Source organism: Nomascus leucogenys, chromosome 12, assembly GCF_006542625.1.
Source record: "Nomascus leucogenys isolate Asia chromosome 12, Asia_NLE_v1, whole genome shotgun sequence".
In the NCBI taxonomy this organism is placed as follows: domain Eukaryota; kingdom Metazoa; phylum Chordata; class Mammalia; order Primates; family Hylobatidae; genus Nomascus; species Nomascus leucogenys.
In genome coordinates this window covers 95,908,436-95,928,262 of record NC_044392.1, presented here as the reverse complement: position 1 = coordinate 95,928,262, position 19,827 = coordinate 95,908,436, and the positions used below count along the sequence as shown (strand labels likewise).

The window sequence follows — 19,827 nt, the reverse complement described above, 5'->3', positions numbered from 1 at the left end:
ACAAAATGAACTGTAGATTTGATCAATTTTCTAAGATCAATAGAAAATACACAATTCCTAGGTGACTACAAGGATAGTTAATTTAAGAAAAATAGTAATTCCTAAAAACCAACCTCCAACTATATTCAACTCCTTTTTCAGAGTACTTGAACTCAACATATTCAATTTTTATTAGACATTTATCAAGTGTGGGAAACTTTTTACTTTATTTAATTATTATTATTATTTGAGATGGAGTCTCACGATGTTGCCCAGACTAGAGTGCAGTGGCGTGATCTGGGCTCACTGCAACGTCCGCCCCCAAGTTCAAGCGATTCTCCCTCCTCAGCCTCCCAAGTAGCTGGGACTACAGGCGCCCCCACCACGCTTGGCTAATTTTTGTATTTTTAGTATAGACAGGGTTTCACCTTGTTGGCCAGGCTGCCCTTGAACTCCTGACCTCAAGTGATCCACCCGCCTCAGCCTCCCAAAGTGCTGGGATTACAGGCGTAAGCCACTGTGCCTGGCTACTTTATTTGATTTTAGTTTTACAAAAATAATTCAAGCTTTCCATCTGGACCATTATCTACTTCTTGAATGAGTAAGTTATTTTTCCTGTTTTCACTGCTTTAGCAACTCTCACCTCTATTGAGGAAGCCAAGAGGTGAGAAATCCAAGAATTTGGGAGTTCAAAAGAAACTTAAAACACACAGTAGTCTTTCTTTATCTTCAGTTTTTGCTCTTCACGGTTTCAGTTACCTATGATATAGTACAATCCGATATTCTGGGGTAGGGGAGGGTCCCCTCAGTCATATAACTTATTATAGCATATTGGTTTAATTTTTTTTAAATTTGCCCTTCTTGTCAGTAATACAGTGTATTGTTGTAATTGTTCTGTTTTTCTTTTAATTAAAATTTTGAGACAGGGTCAGGCTGTTGCCCAAGGCTGTAGTGCAGTGGCATGATCATGGCTCACTTATGCAACTACGTAAAGGACCCAACATTGTCAACATTGCAGACTTGACCTCCCAAGTTCAAGCAATCCTCCTACCTCAGCCTCCTGGGTAGCTGGTACTACAGGCACGCACCACCATGTCTGGCTAATTTTTTGGTATTTCTTTTTTTTTTTTTTTTGAGACAGAGTCTCACTCTGTCACCCAGGTTAGAGTGCAGTGGTGTGATCTTGGCTCACTGCAAGCTCCACCTCCCGAGTTCACGCCATTCTCCTGCCTCAGTCTCCCAAGTAGCTGGGTCTACAGGCGCCCACCACCACCCCCGGCTAATTTTTTGTATTTTTAGTAGAGATGGGGTTTCACCATGTTAGCCAGGATGGTCTCGATCTCTTGACCTCGTGATCCACCCACCTCAGCCTCCCAAAGTGCTGGGATTACAGGCATGAACCACCGCGCCCAGCCTATTTTTTGGTATTTTTTATAGAAACAGGGTTTCACCATGTTGCCTAGGGTGGTCTTGGACTCCTGGGCTCAAGCAATCTTCCTGACTCAACTTCTCAAAATACTAGGATTACAGCCATGAGCCACCTTGGCTGGCTGATTTCTTTTCAAAGACAACGTCAAAGTTAAGTGTTAAGATTATAGGCGTGAACCACTATGTCCAGTCTTGCTCTAATTTATTATTATCGTTAATATTGTGTCTAATTTAGAATTTGAACTTTATAGATACATATGTATAGGAAAAAATATTACCGTGTATATATTGGATTCAATACTATCTGTGGTTTCAGATATTCACTGAGGTTCTTGGAATGTATCCTCCGGGGTTAAGAACAGACTATTGTAGTTTACTTAATTAACTTCTGAGAATCAGAAAATCTCTAAAATCAGGTGGTATGATCAACTATAGTCCCTCAGTATCCCTGGGGGATTGGTTCCAGGAACCATGCAAATACCAGAATCCAGATGCTCAAGTTCCTTACATAAAATGGTACAGTATCTGCATATAACCTACACAAATCCTTCAGTATACTTAAAGCATCTCTAAATTACTTATAATACCTGATACAATGTACATAGTTGTATTGTTTTTATTCGTATTACTCGTATTGCTGAACTGTTATTCCATTTTTCTAATATTTTTGATCCATGGTTGGCTGAATTTGCAGATGCAGAGCCCACAGATACAGAGGTCTGACTTGTACTTTAATTCATCAAAAATGTTTATTGATTTAATTCAGTAAATGTTGAGTACCTATTATAGGCAAGGTCCTGATGGAGTTAGTAGTTCCCATATGCCAGACATGTGAAGAAATGTGGACACTAGAAATATTACCATACCATAATTTGCTTATCACAAGCCTTCTAAACTGTCACAAAATGATTTAAAAAAAGAATCATGCTCAAATGTTAGTTTTCACTGAAGGGACTGATGGTAATAAAAAATAAAAACAGCTCTAGTCTATATTTTCATTTCATTCAAACATTATGCAGCCTGAATCACTTTTATAATTGTCAGAGAAGAGAGTGCAAGAAGGATCGAATACATAATGACTAATTTCATAGTTGTCTAGAGGGGAAGGGATGAGGGTTAATAGTCTTGCTTAGCTAATCATCTAGTCTGATTCATTTCTACCTTCATATAACCTCTAGGAAAAAAACGGTAGATAAATACATTTTAATTTTCTAATGTTCTAGAGACAGAAGTTGCTATTAGTACCACTGCTAAAGACCCAATCAAACAATCCCAATCTCTGGAGTTACAGCTTGAAATACACAAAAATAAATTTCTTAAGTGCACAGCCTGGAAACCCTGAACTAAAGCAGCAATCTGGTGTCCCTGTGTTGAATTTAGCTCAGAATATTATAAAAATCTAAAAATTTCACATAAAAATAAGCTAGAAAAAAAAAAGAAGACTGGCAACTAAATGACCAGAGGTCAACAACCAGCTAGAGTTAACATTACTGGCATTACCAGGTACGGACCAGGAATCATAATTACTTGTCCTGCTTTTCTGAATAACAACTATCCAGCTAAATATACCAATGGCATCCCTACTGCTACAGCCTTTGAAGCTCCTTGAAAGCAGGAAACTGTTCCTATATCTCTTCCTTCCAAAAACAAAAACAGCATAGTATTCTAGACAAAGAAAATAAACTTATAGTTGAGGATTCTAGAAACCTAAGTCAATATTCTCTTAAATACACAAGGAGGAAGTAGTTCAGATATTAACCTAACTTTTGTCTAAGTACGCTTCTGTATATTCCACTTATATCATCAGAGTAACAGCTACAACTGACATTTAGAGACATCATCAAATGTAATGGGTAATTCCAGGCAAAAGCTAAAGTTAGAAAGCTCAGATTTAAGATCATTTTTATAAAGAAATCATTACAGCAAAGACATCAGGACGATTGATCTATTAGCATATACGACAATAAATTTCACAATTTGCCAACAATTTCTGTATTTTAAAAAGTATAAAGAAATTATGGCTTAGCCTAATAATAAAATCCAATTTTTTTTTTGAGACATGGTCTCGCTCTATGCCCAGGCTGGAGTGCATCAGCGTGATCTCCACTCACTGCAACCTCCACTTCCCAGGCTGAAGCGATTCTTGTGTCTCAGCCTCCCAAACAGCTGGGACTACAGGCACAGGCCACCAAGCCCGGCTACTTTTTGTATTTTTTGTAGAGACGGGGTTTCACCCTGTTGGCCAGGCTGGTCTTAAACTCCGACTTCAAGTGATCTGCCTGCCTCAGCCTCCCAAAGTGCTGGGACTACAGGCGTGAGCCACCATACGCGGCCTGAAATCCAATTTTTAATTAAAGCATTGCAACACAAGGTCTTCCAGTATCTGGATCCGCTTGTACCTTTCCTTGCCTCGTTTCACGTCCTCCCACCCCCATCTTCTAGTGACTTCACTTCTGGGTTCTTGTCATTCCCTCAAGTCCCCATACCTCTGCGCATGCTGCTTCTTTTCTCTACTGGCCAAACTCTCTTTCATTCTATAATGCCTTGCTCAAATATCACCTTTACTTAGGAAGCTGGGCATCCCCTCCCAACTTGCGTCCCGTACAAGGTGCCTGCCTTATAGAAACTCTATTATAAACACTTATAAAGCAAGTGGATGAATGAAATATCCATATTTTGTCTGCTCTCGTTAATCAAAGTATTAATCAGATAATCCTGTTCATTTGCATCTGGTCAAGGAACTATATCATAGCTTCTTAGTAGGAAACAATTCATGCATTAAAACAAAAAAAAAACAAGGCCAGGCGCAGTGGCTCACGCCTGTAATCCCAGCTTTGGGAGGCCAAGACGGGCGGATCACGAGGTCAGGAGTTCGAGACCAGCCTGGCCAGCATGGTGAAACCTTGTCTCTACTGGAAAAAAAAAAAAAAAAAAAAAAAAAAAAAAAAAAATTAGCCGGGCATGGTGGCGGGCGCCTGTAATCCCAGCTACTCGGGAGGCTGAAGCAGAAGAATTGCTTGAAGCCGGGAGGCGGAGGTTGCAGTGGGACGAGATCGCACCACTGCACTACAGTCTGGGCGACAGAGGGAGACTCCGTCTCAAACAAAACGAAACAAAACAAAACTCCAGTATCTATCCACAGTGTGCGATACTAATTAATCCAACGTGCTGGTTCTGGTAAAATAAAATAGTTGATTCCAGTAATTAAAATAGTTCCCTTAAGTTTTACAAATCAATCCAATAAAACACGCAGAGTGTCATAGTTATACGCTTGTTGCTAAACATGTTCAGAATTTCTTAAATTACGTGAAAAAACCGCAGAACTAATATTAATGATGACCTTTTGTTGACTACCCCTAATATTTCTGGTTATAAACAAGTACAGGTACATGTTTATAATGCGTTCACATTAGATGTGTTACAACGGATTTTATGAATTCTAATTTTGACTCAATGTTCCTTCAACTGTACCGGTAAAGTTAACTAAGTGAACTCCTCATGCAATGAAAACACAGCACAACACTGGTTTCTAATTATCATTAGCTTAACACTAGTAAAAATCGTCCAGCACCTAGTACAATATGCATAGTGTCATAGAGAGTAGGATTCTTTTGCTTACATGCAAATCCATACCAACACCATACATTTTGAAATTCTGAATGTATTAGGGGACTATCTAAAAATGTAAAGTTCAAATTAAGAAATGTTTTATTTCCCTGGAATACACGCACTATTTTAACAGCTTTCGTCTGGGAAAGTGGTGCCTTCAGGGCAAATGCACGCACTACGTAATACAAAGAGGTCTGGTCAGTTTACGACTCGGAACAGAGAGGCAGATTCAAATTGAATCTTCTGGTATAATGGGCCTGAGGCCATTTTGAGAAATAAGGGGGGCGGACTGGTAGAACAGACTGACACGTAAATCCCGCCCAGAAGACCGCTTTCAAGTCCCTTCCTTGTAGAGGTGTGAAGGTGAATGGTACTGAAAGCGGTTTTAATTGCGAGAGAGAACGGAAATGAGCTGTAAAGGCTACTTTAATGACAAATCCCTTCCCTTGCTATGGCTCCAGGACAGACCCTAGTTCTTTCCCAAAACTCATTATCAGAACCTTCCATTAAATTGTGTGAAACTAACTGCGCTTTATCCCCTGGAAGAGGATCTTCATCTAAACTAGCTCACTGGAGACACGCGAGTGCCGCAGAAGCGGGAGAAAGACTTCAGGCCCTCTTTGCGTAGCACGCGCCGGGGTTCTAAGTAGATTAGACACCAAGAACACAAAACTGAGTTCTGGTCTCTAATCGTTATTACCAACATGGGGAAACGTGTCTCTTCACATTTCAGCCCGGAAGAACACCTCTTTCCTCTTCCTCATGCGCTTAAGGGTAGCGGCCTACTGAATCAGCGGCCAATTACCGTGAGCTTTCGGGATTCCGCCGCGCGGTCCACACTTACCTGCCGGGCTCTCTGCAGTGCATCTTTGAAAGCGTCGTTAACTCCTCCACCACCACCGCCGCCACCACCGCCACCAGCTGAGCCAGAAGAGGGTGGAGGCACTGTTGAATAGTCTGCCATGGTTACACTACAAGAGCCGCTGGCGCCTGTTCGGAGACTTCCTCTCAGCTAACAGCTAAGAAAGAAAGAAAATGGCGGCCGTCGAAGCTCTATTACATTCTTGCGCGACCATCGTGCCGTAAAGGGGCGGAGACTGAAGGAACAAAATCTCGCGATGTTTCCGAGGCAACGCGCTAGTGTAAGGTTAGGGCTGAGAAAGAACAACGGGAACAGAGGCCTCGCGAGAATTAAGTTTAAGATTTCGCGAGAACAGGTTTTCTTTTGGCGCCTCCTCTCCGCGCGTTCTTGGGGTGAGGCTGGGTAATTGTTCCTGCAGGGTGGTGGGTGACAGTGGCCAGTTGACTGCGACTGGGGTTGGGTGGTGGGAAACCTGAAGAAAAGGTTCTTACCGGTCGCTGCCTCAGGGAGGTAGTGCGGTAGAATTTTCCGCCATGTGTCATTCTCGGTGTCCGCGAGGAAGGGCGTGACAACGACGGGCGTGACGGCGACGCAACAGTGTCTCGAGAGCGCTGCCGCCCGAAGGGCGCCAGGAGAAGCGCGTCCGAGACGCCGCGCGGTGATGCTGCCGGAAAACGTCTGCCCGGCCTAGCGGGAACCCAGCATGATTTTCAGGGTAGTAAAGTGTCCCTGTATTTTACTTACAGCCTGTCAGATTTTTGAGTTTTATCACGAGGGTGGGTGTTCTGGCTGGAAGCCTGTTAGTTCTCTACCATATTTTAAGTTTTTGTTTAAAATAATGTGGATGAGGCTCTAAAAATATGACTGCCCTTTTCTTTATCCAAAAACGTGATTGTTCTTCGTTAGCCAGTTTTAGTAACCTAGTATTTGTACGTGTCCATGGCCATTTTTATTAAGGTTTTTTTTTTCTTTTTTTGAGAGTCTCGCTCTGTTGCCCAGGCTGGAGTGCAGTGGCTCGGTCTCGGCTCACTGCATCCTCCGCCTCCTGGGTTCAAGCGATTCTCCTGCCTCAGCCTCCCGAGTAGCTGGGACTACAGTCCCCTGCCACCACCTCTGGCTAATTTTTTGCATTTTTAGTAGAGACGGGGTTTCACCGTGTTAGCCCGGATGGTCTCAATCTCCTGACCTCGTGATCCACCCGCCTCGGCCTCCCAGAATGCTGGGATTATAGGCGTGAGGCACCGCGCCCGGCCTATTAAGGCCTTTTAAATTAAGAACAGCATTGTTTCTTGACCAAAATAGTTTTTGTAGCTTCTTAGGCGTAGTTTCTCCCACCCCATCCGTGGGTACTCAAATGTAAGATCACATTCTGAATTGTCATCACAGGACTAGGTATATATATGTGTGTGTGTGTGTGTGTGTAAGATCATATTCTGAATTGTCACCACAGGACTAGGTATACGTGTGTGTGTGTGTGTGTGTGTGTATGTGTGTGTATATATGTAAATCGGTATCTTATGTTATATACTTCAGTTACCAAGTAATGCCAGACATTTCTTTAGACCTTCTCCAACATATCGTGGCATGTAATTTACTGTGTTAATAGTCGTAAGCTCCAGGAATCGTTAGGATACTTTAGAAGTCTTACTCCTTATTATTGAGTATATCAGTGACTTTTTTTTTCAAAAGTTATTTCTATTTAAATAACAATGAGGTAAAATGAGCTTTCTCGACTTTGTGGCATTTTGTCTTATTTGGTTAGGTCTAAAAAAATACTTTTTCAGCAGCTCTTAAGAGTAATTGTGAAAAAAAAAATATATGCTGCATTCTTTCTGAAAACCTAAAAGTAATGTGTTCATTTGCTTAAGCACCAAAATAGCAGTTAATATGAATGTAGATGCAGGTGAGCCATCATTTCCCTTTAATAAGCTTTTAAGGCAGTCGTATCCATTTATAGCTCTGATGATCTTTTTCAGTGTTCATGGCCATCCCTATAAATTTTGGTGGGATTTGCATTTGAAAAATCAGTGCACGTACGGGACTACAGATTTAATCATAATATATAGAAAGAGTAAAAGCAGTGTTGGGTGTGCGGCTAGGTAGAAATTTTCCAGTTGTATTTTGAGAATGTCTTAATTTTTTCATATTTTTTTAATTAGGCAATACAATCAGACCTTTTGATCAATGTAATTTACCACAGTGCTATAATTTACCCTCAAAACAAATTTATATATATCGCAATTTATTTTAGTTATCACTGAATATCGAAAATATGTAAGGACCTCAATTTTTTTTTTTTTTTTTTTTTTTTACATACTCGTTCTGTTTCCCAGGCTGGAGTGCAGTGGCGCGATCTTGGCTCACTGAAACCTCAGCCCCCCAGGTTCAAGAGATTCTCGCACCTCAGCCTCTGGAGTAGCTGGAATCATAGGTGTGCACCACCATGCCCAATTAATTTTTTTTTTTTTTTTTTTTTGAGACGGAGTCTCACCCTGTCACCCAGGCTGGAGTGCAGTGGCATGATCTCGGCTCACTATAACCCCTGCCTACCGGCTTCAAGCAATTCTGCCTCAGCCTCCTGAGTAGCTGGGATGACAGGCACCCACCACTACACCCAGCTAATTTTTGTATTTTTAGTAGAGACAGTGTTTCACCATGTTGGCCAGGCTGGTCTCGAACTCCTGACCTCATGATCCACCCTCTTTGCCCTCCCAAAGTGCTGGGATTACAGGCGTGAGCCACTGCGCCTGGCCACAATAAAATTCTTGATAGCTTAATCTTTTGGAAAAATTAATGCTTGAGACAAAGTTTCTTTGTGAAAATATAAATAAACTGCTTTTTAGGACCTCTTCATTGAAGCTGGGAGGAATATTTGGGGGGTTGCTAAGGTGTCATTCCAAACTTTTCAGTGTTCTTCAAATCTAATAAAAGAACAAACATCTTTACTGTATTATACAAAAGGCCTCTTTGAATATTAATGGAGTATTTGGTTACTCCACACATTGCCAGGATCTGTCCTTTGATTATAATCATGGGAGATACAACAGGGCATCATAGAATATATAGGAAATAGATTATTAATTTTTAGAGAAAAGAGCTCTCCACCTTTCTTGTAAGATATAACACTCCCAGCTTCCCATTACTTTAGGTAATAATGTTAGATTGAAAGTTTGGGACTCCTAAAAGCGTCTATCTTAAATAACTGGCCTTATCCGGTTCTTGAGTTTAGCTTATTCCATAGCATACATTATAATAATTTATAGTAAAGCTGCTATATACAAATATGCACTAATATACTTGTAATTTCCTGTAAATTGATCCTATACTTGTTTCCTAGATGTTTCCAAACCTGTGTCTTTACAACTACCTACAAAACTTTGGTTTTACATGTTGCCTCAAAAACAAAATGTCTAAAATTCATATATTTACTGTTCTTATTCTCCCTTTTTTTGTGGTCAAAACATTTATTGTTTCTTTTCCTATTGGATCATATATTTAGATAATCGGGTCTTCTGTTACATTTATCTTTTTCATTAATCTTTAGCTAAATAAAAAAATCCAGATTAAAAATAGTCTTTTCTCATGAAACAACCTGACTAACCAATTGCAGTGACCTTTTATTTATTCAGTGGTTACCCGCATTGGCTACAGGGAGCTTTTAAAAAATATGAAAGGTAGGCCGGGCGAGGTGCCTCATGCCTGTAATCCTAGCACTTTGGGAGGCCTAGGCGGGTGGATCACCTGAGGTCAGAAGTTCAAAACCAGCCTGGCCAACATGGTGAAACCCCGGCTCTACTAAAAATACAAAAATTAGCTGGGCATGGTGGCGGGCGCCTGTAATCCCAGCTACTCGGGAGGGTGAGGCAGGAGAATTGCCTGAACCCAGGAGGCGGAGGTCGCAGTGAGCTGAGATCACACCACTGCACTCCACCCTGGTGACAGAGTGAGATTCTGTCTCAAAAACGAAAGAAAGAAAGGTTAGCCCTAACTCCTACTTCCAGAAACTGATTTAATTGGTCTATATTTGAATCCGTAAAAGCTTCCTGGGTTAATCCTAAAGTGCAGACACATTTGAGAACCACTGAAATACACAAGTGTACAAGGTCTGGCCGACTTTTGCTTATTTTTAATGGCTTGCAGTTTGTTTCTAGTTACGAGTATATAGTCTTGAGATGAATTCAGGGTCTAGAAACATCTTTTTTTAAACTGTTAAAATAATTAAATGGGAAGTGATTAGACTGAGGTACCTCCAGTGCCCTGTGTTCCTACATAAGCAAACTGAAACCTAATTCAATGTAAACTGTCTTAACCAATCAGAAACTGCCAATTAACCTTTAACTAGGGACTTTTCACTGGAGTGGTCCAAATCAGGCTGTTGCTCCACTTTAATCAAATGTTTTCTTTGCCTTGTTCCTGCATTCATCCTGTGAAAGTCCTTCTTATCCCTTCAGCCCTAAGCCATTGAACTACTTTCAATTGGGACCTGTCCTATTCATGAATCAATTGAAAGTTTTTCTTTTAACTGGACTAACTCAAACTTTTTGTTAGCTGGACTTAGGCAGAGTTTCTTAACAAAAGGTCACCAGCGTCATCAAGAGTGCTTTTTAGAAATGCAGATACCTGAGCCCTACCTGGACCTACTGAATCATGTTTTGGGGAATCTATATTTCTTTTTCTTTTTTTTTTTTTTTTTTTTTTTTTTCCAGAAAGTAAGCATCATAGTTGATTCTACTCATCAAGATTTGAAAACTACTCTTTTACACAAAACATATTTAATATTTGAGGAATTAAAGTGAATTAAATTTTGTTTCCCTGGCTAGATTGTAGTAAATGTTATGAATACAGAAATTTTGTCTTCTCCCTTTTCCCCTCCTCTGTTTAAAAGAGGGCTGGTCAAGGACCGGGTCTTATTCTTTGGTTTGCCCAGTATGCTTTTATGTTGGTAAAAGTTTAATAAATATCAAGTTGAATTCTTTATTCCACTATCATTTTCCTACAAAGCTACATATGATTATGAATGTGGATGGCCTTTGAGGCCAGATGGCACCGAAGGGTAGTTTCACACAAACTTTTCTTAGAATATCAGTCTTGGAAAGACCTTGAAGGTAATCTCGCCCATTTGTTTCATTTTATGTTGGAGGAAACCATAACACAGATTGCTGAGTGCCTTCTACAAAGTGCCAAGATTAATTGCAGAGCCACGACTAGATTTCTAATCCAGTGCTCTTTATTTTGTGAACTATCTTCTATATGAAGCATCAGTGTTTGGGTTGGAGGTTTTCTGCTTCTTAGGTACAAGAGGAAGAAGAATCTGTACAGAACCAAAAACATCTTAATTTTTGTAATCAGGATGTCTACTGACAACATTTCCTTCTGAAAATAGGTTATTGAACGATCAAGGATCTTTGCCAGTGAAATCCTTAACTGGAAGTGGGTGGGTGCAAGATATAAAACTCATTTGGTATAAGAATTTTGTTGTTGTTTTTTAGTGGAACTTTGCTTCTCTGTTCTGACATTTCCATGTCTCTATTTATAGCAGTGATCTCTTTGGAATTTGCCTTCTGATTCCATTTGTTCTTTTATGTTGCTTCATATTAACTGATATTCTCACTTCATTTAAAAAAAATTTGAAGGGACATGTACTTAAGAAAAAGGAATTAATTTTTTTTATAAGAAACATCTGGAGGTACTATTTTTCTATGATTTATCATAATCATTGTTTATGCCAGGTTATCTAATTGTAGCAATAATATAAATACTATTTTTTCAAGCAAGAATGGTAATTTTAAAAAATTTAAGTGCATATTAAGCTTTAGACCCCTTTAATCCAGGACAGATATTACCTTTAGATTCTTAACAACCTTGCTCGTTAACTATGCACTTTGATATAAATGAAGATTGAGAGGTTTTAGTTAGAGCCTTTAAGTGGTAAACTGTCAAGGGCAGGAGCTATCTTATTTACCTTCGAGATGAACATAATGCCTGGCATCTAGTAGGTCCTAATTAATCCATTTATTCAATTCAACAAAAATTCTGGGCATTGTTCTAAGTGCTAGAGATACAGTAGTAAACAAAATAGACAAATATCTCACCGTCTTGTCTTGAGCATGCTAGTGAGTGAAGGTGGAATGAAACCATGGATCACTTTGCAGAGACCCCCTATTGTTTTCAGACAATTATTTGTATCAGTGTAACCAATAATAGCCTGTAGCTAATTACGCAATGGTTTGAAGAGTCAGAATGGAAGAAGCTGAATGATCAGATAAATCGTTCATTCATTAAACATTTAATTTCCTAGTGTATGTTAAATTATTTGAAACAAGCTCATGAATGTGAGTCATTGTCATCCCAATTGTCAGCCTGATTCTTGTGCTCTGTTTATATCTTCGGGTAAAGACTTCAAGCCTCTGGCCAGGTTACAGACGGGGAACTTCATCTCAGATCACGTACCACTGAATCCCAAGTGCATAAAATAACGTGTGCCATGTAGTAAATATTACTACATTAATCCTTAACTACTCAAAATGCAATTTCCTCACTACTTATGGCCACGGCCTGCATCTAGTCTTCATCCAGACAACTCAAACGATAAAAATCTTCAAGTCTGATATTCTCAAGATGACCTCTTGTCAGTTTGTTTCCTAATGTACTTCTTGCATTCCTCTAGTCTTTTGACACTTTTCTTTCCATCTCTTACTTGCTGGCTTTCCTTCTTTGCCAGTCACTTCAGTAATTCTCAACTCCCACTTCCCTTTGTCTTTTAGTTGTGTCCATTCTTTAAATCAACAATTCTTAAATCAGTTCAAATAGACTTTGGAGTCAGATGAACTTCAAATCACCATTTGCTACTTCAGTGACCTTGCCAAATTCTTTAACCTTTTTTGAGTTTGTTTACTCTTTGGCACCCTAAGCATTGTTTTGAAAATTAAGTGAGATTATTGTATCCAGATACTTTTGACCACAAGTAATGAAAACCCATATTAAATGGCTTAAATAATAACAAAAAATCCAGGGGTAGAGTGGCTCTAAGGCTGGTTGATTAGCAGCTCAACAATTTATGAGGTACCCATGTTTTTTTCATCTTTGCCTTCTACCACCCTCAGCTTCTTGACTTTACTCCCCTAATGATTGCATAATGGTTGCCACAGTTCCAGGTGTCATGCAGTCATGATTGTTAAATGGAAGGGGAAAGTTTCTGCTACCAACATCCTTACCCTCCACCCCTGCCCACAACTGCCAATCTTATTAACCTTGTCCTGACCAGAGCTGAGTCACAGGCTTACTCTATCAAGTGTTATACTGGCTTAGAATAATTAGGATTCATCTCAGGGGTGAGGGAGAGGCCCCACTTTCCTAGTAATAGTTATTCTTACTACTGCATTTGTGAATGCTAGGACTCAATCCTTGTGCCCTTTTACCCCATCTATGATTCTAGTAATTTCCTCTAGTCTCGTGGTTTCAAATATCACCCACACTCTTCCCAAACTTTTCTCGTTTGTCTGGACTGCTGTGAATACCAGACTCACATATCCAACTGCCTACTGGAATTTCCATGCATCTTATTTTATTATTTTTTTAAGAGACAGGATCTCTGTCGCCCAAACTGAAGTGCAGTGGTGCAAACTTAGCTCATTGCAGCCTTGAGCTCCTGGGCTCAAGTGATCCCCCTGCCTCAGCCTCCTGAGTAGCTAGGACTACAGGCATGCATCAGCACACCTGGCTAATTTTTAAATTTTTTGTAGAGATGGGGGTCTCACTATGTTGCCTAGGCCGGTCTCAAACTCCTGGCCTCAAGCAGTCCTCCTGCCTTAGCCTCCCAAAGTGTTGAGATGACCAGTTTGAGCCACTGTGCCTGGCCCCATGCATCTTTATTTTATATGTCCAATATTGAACTCCTCAGTTTCTCCCTTCTCCCCTCTCTATTTTAGTAGAGAGGGGAGTAGCAAGTCTGTTCTCTCTTTGCTGAAGTTGAAAAACCTTGGTGTCCTTATTGGTTTTTCCTCACATTCCCTGTCTGATTCACCAGGAAATCCTGTTGACTCTACCTTTAAAATATATCCAGAAGTTCACCACTTCTCATCACCTCCACTGCTACATCATGGTCCAAACCACCTGAATGTATATGTATATTGCTACTTCAGTGACCTTGCCAAATTCTTTAACCTTTTTTGAGTTTGTTTACTCTTTGGCATCCTAAGCCATATGTATATATACACATATATTTTACATATATGTGTATATATACATATAGATTTTATATATATACATAATATATATACATATATATATATATTTTCCCCCCAGACAGTGTCTCACTTTGTCACTCAGGCTGGAGTGCAGTGGTATAATCAGAGCTCACTGTAACCTCAAACTCCTGTGCTCAAGCAGTCCTGCCTCGGCCTTCCGAGTAGCTAGGGTTACAGGCATGTGCCACCATATCTGGCTGACATTTTTTATCTTTTGTAGAGGCAGAGTATCGTTACATTGTCCAGGCCAGTCTGAAACTCGTGGCCTCAAGCTATCCTCCTGCCTCAGCGTTCCAAAGTGCTGGGATTACAGGTCTGAGCCACTGTGCCCATCAGTTCTTACTGGTCTTCCACCCTTGCCCACTGTCTTTCCCATGCTGTTAAGAATCAAAGTGACCTATCATTCTGCATAAAACTCTCCAATGGCATTTGTATCTTCCCTCAGAATGCAAGTCAAAGTCTTTAGTGGCCTACAAGCCTCTGTATTGCGCCTGTTAATTTCTCTGACCATCTTTCAACTCCTTCACCATCTCTATCATTCTGACTCAGCCACCTTGCAGTTCCTCAAAGATGCCTTGCATTCCCTCACTTCTAGGCTTTGGTGTTTAATATTTCCCTCTATCCAATAAGTTCTACCATATGGATGCATAGCTTTTCTCCTTTCAGATTGTAGTGCGAATATCATTTTCTCTGAAATCATTTCTGGCTACCCTATCTAAATTTTGAATCCGCTTATTTACATTTTCTGCTTTATTTTTCTTAGCTTTTATCACCATCTAACACAACTTACAGTATTTAAAAATTTTTATTATATCTCCCCCCGCTAGAATGTACAGAGAATGAGGCAGGGATTTTTGTTCATACTGTATCCCTAGCACCTAGAAAGGTGCCTTGGCATATGAAAGGTCCTTAATAAAAATTTGTAAATAAATGAAGCTTCATTCATTCTGGTTTCAGCTGGGTCCTTAGTGGGATTTTAGTCATTGTTTGTTTCTGATCAGCTGCTTCCCTATTTTCCATAATTGACATACTGAATTACCACCATTCTTATCAAACACCCTACTTTGAATCCTTAGCAGTGGATGTCCCCCCACCGCTCTCTTTTTAAACAGAGTATTGATACTGTGTGTGAACTTCTTGGTCTTCCTAGTCCTTTTACTTTCAAATTTATAAATTGTCGTTGTCTAATTCCTTTTGCTCTCAGAGCCCACCTCTAATTTTATTCACGTCTCATCTACTGGTACTCTTGGTATCAAATCACATCAAATCTTATCTACCTTGAGATGTCATTTAAGCAATTATTTCTTTTATTATATGTCTTACATGTTTTTAAATATCCTCCTCTATATTGGTTTCTTCTTCTGTGGACTATCTTAAAACCTCCTTTATCCTTTCCTTATTACAACTCTATCTCCTTTACTTCAGACAACTTTTTAGAAATATTTAAATTTACTATTTCATTTTCATTTCCCGCTTAATGTTCAATTTATTGCATTCTAGCTTTTATTGGTCACAGTTCTATCTACCTCATAGAATTCTGAGAGATTAAATGAGATACATGTGTTTTTAGAATAATGCTTGCACGTTGTTAATATTTTTTGAGGGCTCACCAGGATTAACTATTACCACTGAAGCCAAAATAATTCTCACTCTTACAGATACTTTTCTGTCATCTTTCTTTACTTTTCTATATCCTTCATGAAATAGTTTCTGTCTTGGTTTTTGGACACTAGTGGTGTCAGGATGCCTTCAGCTCCAAGTAAGAGAATCTCTTAAGTCCAGTGATAGGTAGTTCCAAGATTGATTTAGAGATGCAACACTGTCAAGTTGGGCTCTTACTGTCTTTGTATTCTGCCATTTTCACTGTGTCATAGATGTCTACCTTTAGGATTGTAAGAATTTCATTATTCAAAAACAGGATGCAGTGCTGGGGTTTCTCCTTGGTGGATATCTCCTTATAGGGAGGAAAATCCCCAGAACATCTCTCTTACATCTCATTGGCTAGAACCATGTCACATGTCTGCCCTTACGTGATCACTGGCAAAGGAAATACTACTGTGATTGATTTAAATCAACCCTGAGCCATCCCCCAGAGACTGGGGGATGCTCTCACCTTCCTTGAGTTCATTACTCTATTTCTGGGAGAAAATATCTGTTAGCTAGAAAGAAGATATGAATTGTTCTTTGTATGTAACCAGCAGTGTCTGCCATAGCATTCTCACCTAGTTGATCTCTGATGGTTCCTTCTGTCTTTTTTATTGTCTCCTGTTGATTGATGTGCCCCTTAAATGCTGGTCATCCCAAAGTTCTGTCTTTGATTCTTTCCAAAAATTTTTCCTCCTTCACACTATAAAATATCACTTGCATTAGGATCCTTTGTAAATATTTGTCTCCAACTAATATTTCCAAGCTGTAGTTCAGAATATCTCCTGGATGTCTTCATCCACGTTCAATTCAAATGAATATTGTTGTGTTGGTTTTTGGAGAGTCAAAAATTAAATAAAATTTACCTTATATTATCTTACATTTTAATGAGGTAGTTAGCCAGAGAAATAAGTAACTAGGAATGCAGTCTTATGCAGCAAAACTTACCAACTATTGAACTAGCATAGATGAAGGGGTTATTAATAAGGTTACAGGAATGTTCACAGTAGAACTTGTCTTTACACTTCAAAAGTACTCTTCTTATATTCTATACTTTCATTAGTAGCACAACTGTGCACACCTTTGTCAATCCAGAAATGGGCAGTCTGAAATCCTTCCTCTTCCCTACATCCAGCTGATGGGCAAATTATACAGATGCTATTTCTTACTACTTAATCCTACCTGTTGGTCTGTTTATATCATAGCCATCCTACTTTAGGTTCTTGTTATTACTCATCTCTTTGTGATTCATTCATTCAGTAAAAGTTTATTGAACAGCAATATATTGTAAATGCCTTGTTCTAGAAATAAAACAGGACCCCACTGGTTACAATCCAGTGGATAAGGTGTAAACACACAGATGGTTATGTAAGGTGATGTGTAATACAGTGGAGATATGGGGGGAAGTGTAGGAGCTCAAGGTCTGGGGAATCTAACCCAAGTTTGGGCTTCACAGAAGCCCAACTACAGGGTGAGTCTCAAAGCAGAAGTGAACTAGGTGAAGGGCTCCTGGAGTAGGGAAGAGGGAAATACACTTACACGCATACCCTATTTGCTTTATATATAACAAATATCACTTCAAAGGTATTAACTTTGGTGCCTGTGTACTTAATAATGTTACCGTTGTTCAAAAACAATTTTTTCAACTGATTATGGTTAATGCAGAAGATTCTTAGTAATGATACTATTATACAGTTGATTCTCATTATTTGTCAATTCTGTAGTTATGAATTTGCCTACTCACCGAAATGTATTTGTAACCCCAAAATCAATACTCGAAATGCTTTCCAGGTCATTTTTAGACATATGCATGTTCAGAGTGGCAAAATATTTAAGAACTAGCTGAGCTTTGCACAGAGGCCCACATCTGTAATCTCACCACCTTGGGAGGCTGAGGCAGAAGGATTGCTTGAGGCCAGGAGTTCAAGACCAGCCTGGGCAACATAGTGCAACCCCTCCCACCATCTCCGCACACACACAAAATGAACTAGCTGAGGTTGAACAAGTCAGTTTGACTTGTTCATGAGGTCTGCCCTCATGTTTCAGCTCTCATACTTTTAAACAAGTCTCCTTTTCATGGTCCATTTAGTGCCACATTTTTGTATTTTTGTGCTTTCTATTTTTTTTATTGGTGACTTTAGTATTTAAAATGGCCTCTAAGCATAGTGGAAGGCTGTGATGTGCCTTACAGAGAAAATTCAAGTGTTAGGTAAGCATCCTTCATTCAGGCATGAGTCATAGTTCTGTTGGCTATGAGTTCAATGTTAGTGAATCAACAATATATATTATTAAGGTATCTTTAACAGAAATACACATAGAAGAGGTTATATATTGATCAGTTGATGAAAATGTGACCAGAGCCTGGCAGGAACCTAACACTGTATTTCCCTTAGGTGTAGTGACTCAGTATTCTCTAATTTAGCATTCGGGATGACTTTATAGAACATAACCATGGCAAATGTTTTATAGAACATAACTATGGGTTTTACAGAACATAACAAATGAGAATCAACTACTTCAGGGTAAATTTCATTTTGGGAAATAGCCATTATCATTTATGACCAGGACCGATGAATTAGATGGGAATGGTCAAGGGGAACAATACAGAGGTATGATTATTAAACAGTCTTTCTCTGCCATTTAAAACACTTGCCACCCTTTTTGATAAGCATCTCACCTCACACTTCAAATATTCTAATATATTCCCTTTAGCAGTCATGTCCAGGTTGAGAATCAGCATATAAGTTTTATTTTACCATCAGACAAGCAAAAACAGGTTGACCTTTATTCTTTTTTTTTTGAGGCAGTCTCACTCTGTTGCCCAGGCTGGAGTGCAGTGGCGCGATCTCAGCTCACTACAACCTCTGCCTACCAGGTTCAAGCGATTATCCTGCTTCAGCCTCCCGAGTAGCTGGAATACAGGCATGTGCTACCACACCTGGCTAATTTTTGTATTTTTAGTAGAGACAGGGTTTCACCATGTTGGCCAGGCTGGTCTCGAACTCCTGACCTCAGGTGATCTGTCCACCTCAGCCTCCCAAAGTGCTAGGGTTACAGGCTCGAGCCACCGCGCCCGGCCTATTTATGAGTGTTTATTGTAAAAACTATAGTTTTTAAAGTTTGCCAGATGCAATGAAATTTTATCATGTTTAGTGCTTTATTTAGACTTTCCTCTGCCTCCAGCGAAGAATAATTTGTATAAAGCAGAAGTTGGCAAACATTTCCTGGTAAGGGCCAGACGGTAACTATTTTAGGCCTTGTGGGCCATACAGTCTCTGCTGCAACTACTAAACTCTACCACTGTCTGGCAAAAGCAACAATAGACAGTAGGTATTACTTTATATAGTTATAGTATAAACTCCTTTTTCTTCTTTTTCTGAGACAGTCTTGCTCTGTCACCCAGGCTGGAGTGCAGTGGAACGATCTTGGCTCACTGCAACCTCCACCTCCCAGGTTTAAGCAATTCTCCTGCCTCAGCCTTCCAAGTAGCTGGGACTACAAGTTTGTGTCACCACATCTGGCTAATTTTTTTGTATTTTTAGTAGAGACAGGGTTTCACCACGTTGGCCAGGCTGGTCTCGAACTCCTGACCTCAATTGATCCACCCTCCTTGGCCTTCTAAGGTCCTGGGATACAGGCGTGAGCCACCGTGCCTGACCTATTTATAGTATAAACTCCTTAAGGGTAGGGACTATGTATTATACTGTTTTATCCTTCATGTTACATGTAACAGTATAGCACAGTGGGGTCTCAGTAATGGTTGGCTTGATATGCTGATTTGACCTAGATAATAAAAAGTTTATATTTTTGAAATATTAATAACTCGAAGATTAAAACCCATCCATTTACAGTTAATTTATTTTAGAGATCTATTTTTTCTCTAAATATCCTTCTCTAGACAATTATAATAGTTCAAGCTCATGCATTTGGAATTAGGTAGTCAATGGCTGAATTTTATAGTAGTTGGTAAATACTATAGGACACATTGGCTTATTTATATAAATGTTCTAATACTTATATTTGGTAGCCATTATTGAAGTCTTTGAATCATAGTTAAGT

At 39.6% G+C, this 19,827-nt stretch overlaps 2 protein-coding genes across 15 annotated transcripts in view; one reads left to right on the top strand and one right to left on the bottom strand.

The window, feature by feature from the left end:
* Positions 1-6,182, bottom strand: part of FUBP1 (far upstream element binding protein 1) — a 35,873-nt gene extending 29,691 nt beyond the window's left edge. For 8 of the 12 annotated variants that reach the window (XR_004032732.1, XR_004032736.1, XR_004032733.1 and 5 more), the window contains exon 1: positions 5,861-6,182. Coding sequence is in view for 5 of the 12 variants with exons in the window: in XM_030825143.1 (XP_030681003.1) it covers positions 5,861-5,980 (120 nt within the window). In the remaining 7 variants the exon portion in view is untranslated. The remainder of the gene's footprint in view (positions 1-5,860) is intronic. The other 4 variants (XR_004032738.1, XM_030825145.1, XM_030825144.1 and 1 more) reach the window with 2 other exon arrangements.
* The window catches only part of DNAJB4 (DnaJ heat shock protein family (Hsp40) member B4), a 37,760-nt gene continuing 24,066 nt past the window's right edge, over positions 6,134-19,827 (top strand). Inside the window, exon 1 of one of the 3 annotated variants that reach the window (XM_030825150.1) lies at positions 6,134-6,593. The gene's annotated coding sequence lies outside the window, so the exon portion shown is untranslated. The remainder of the gene's footprint in view (positions 6,594-19,827) is intronic. The other 2 variants (XM_030825149.1, XM_030825148.1) reach the window with 2 other exon arrangements.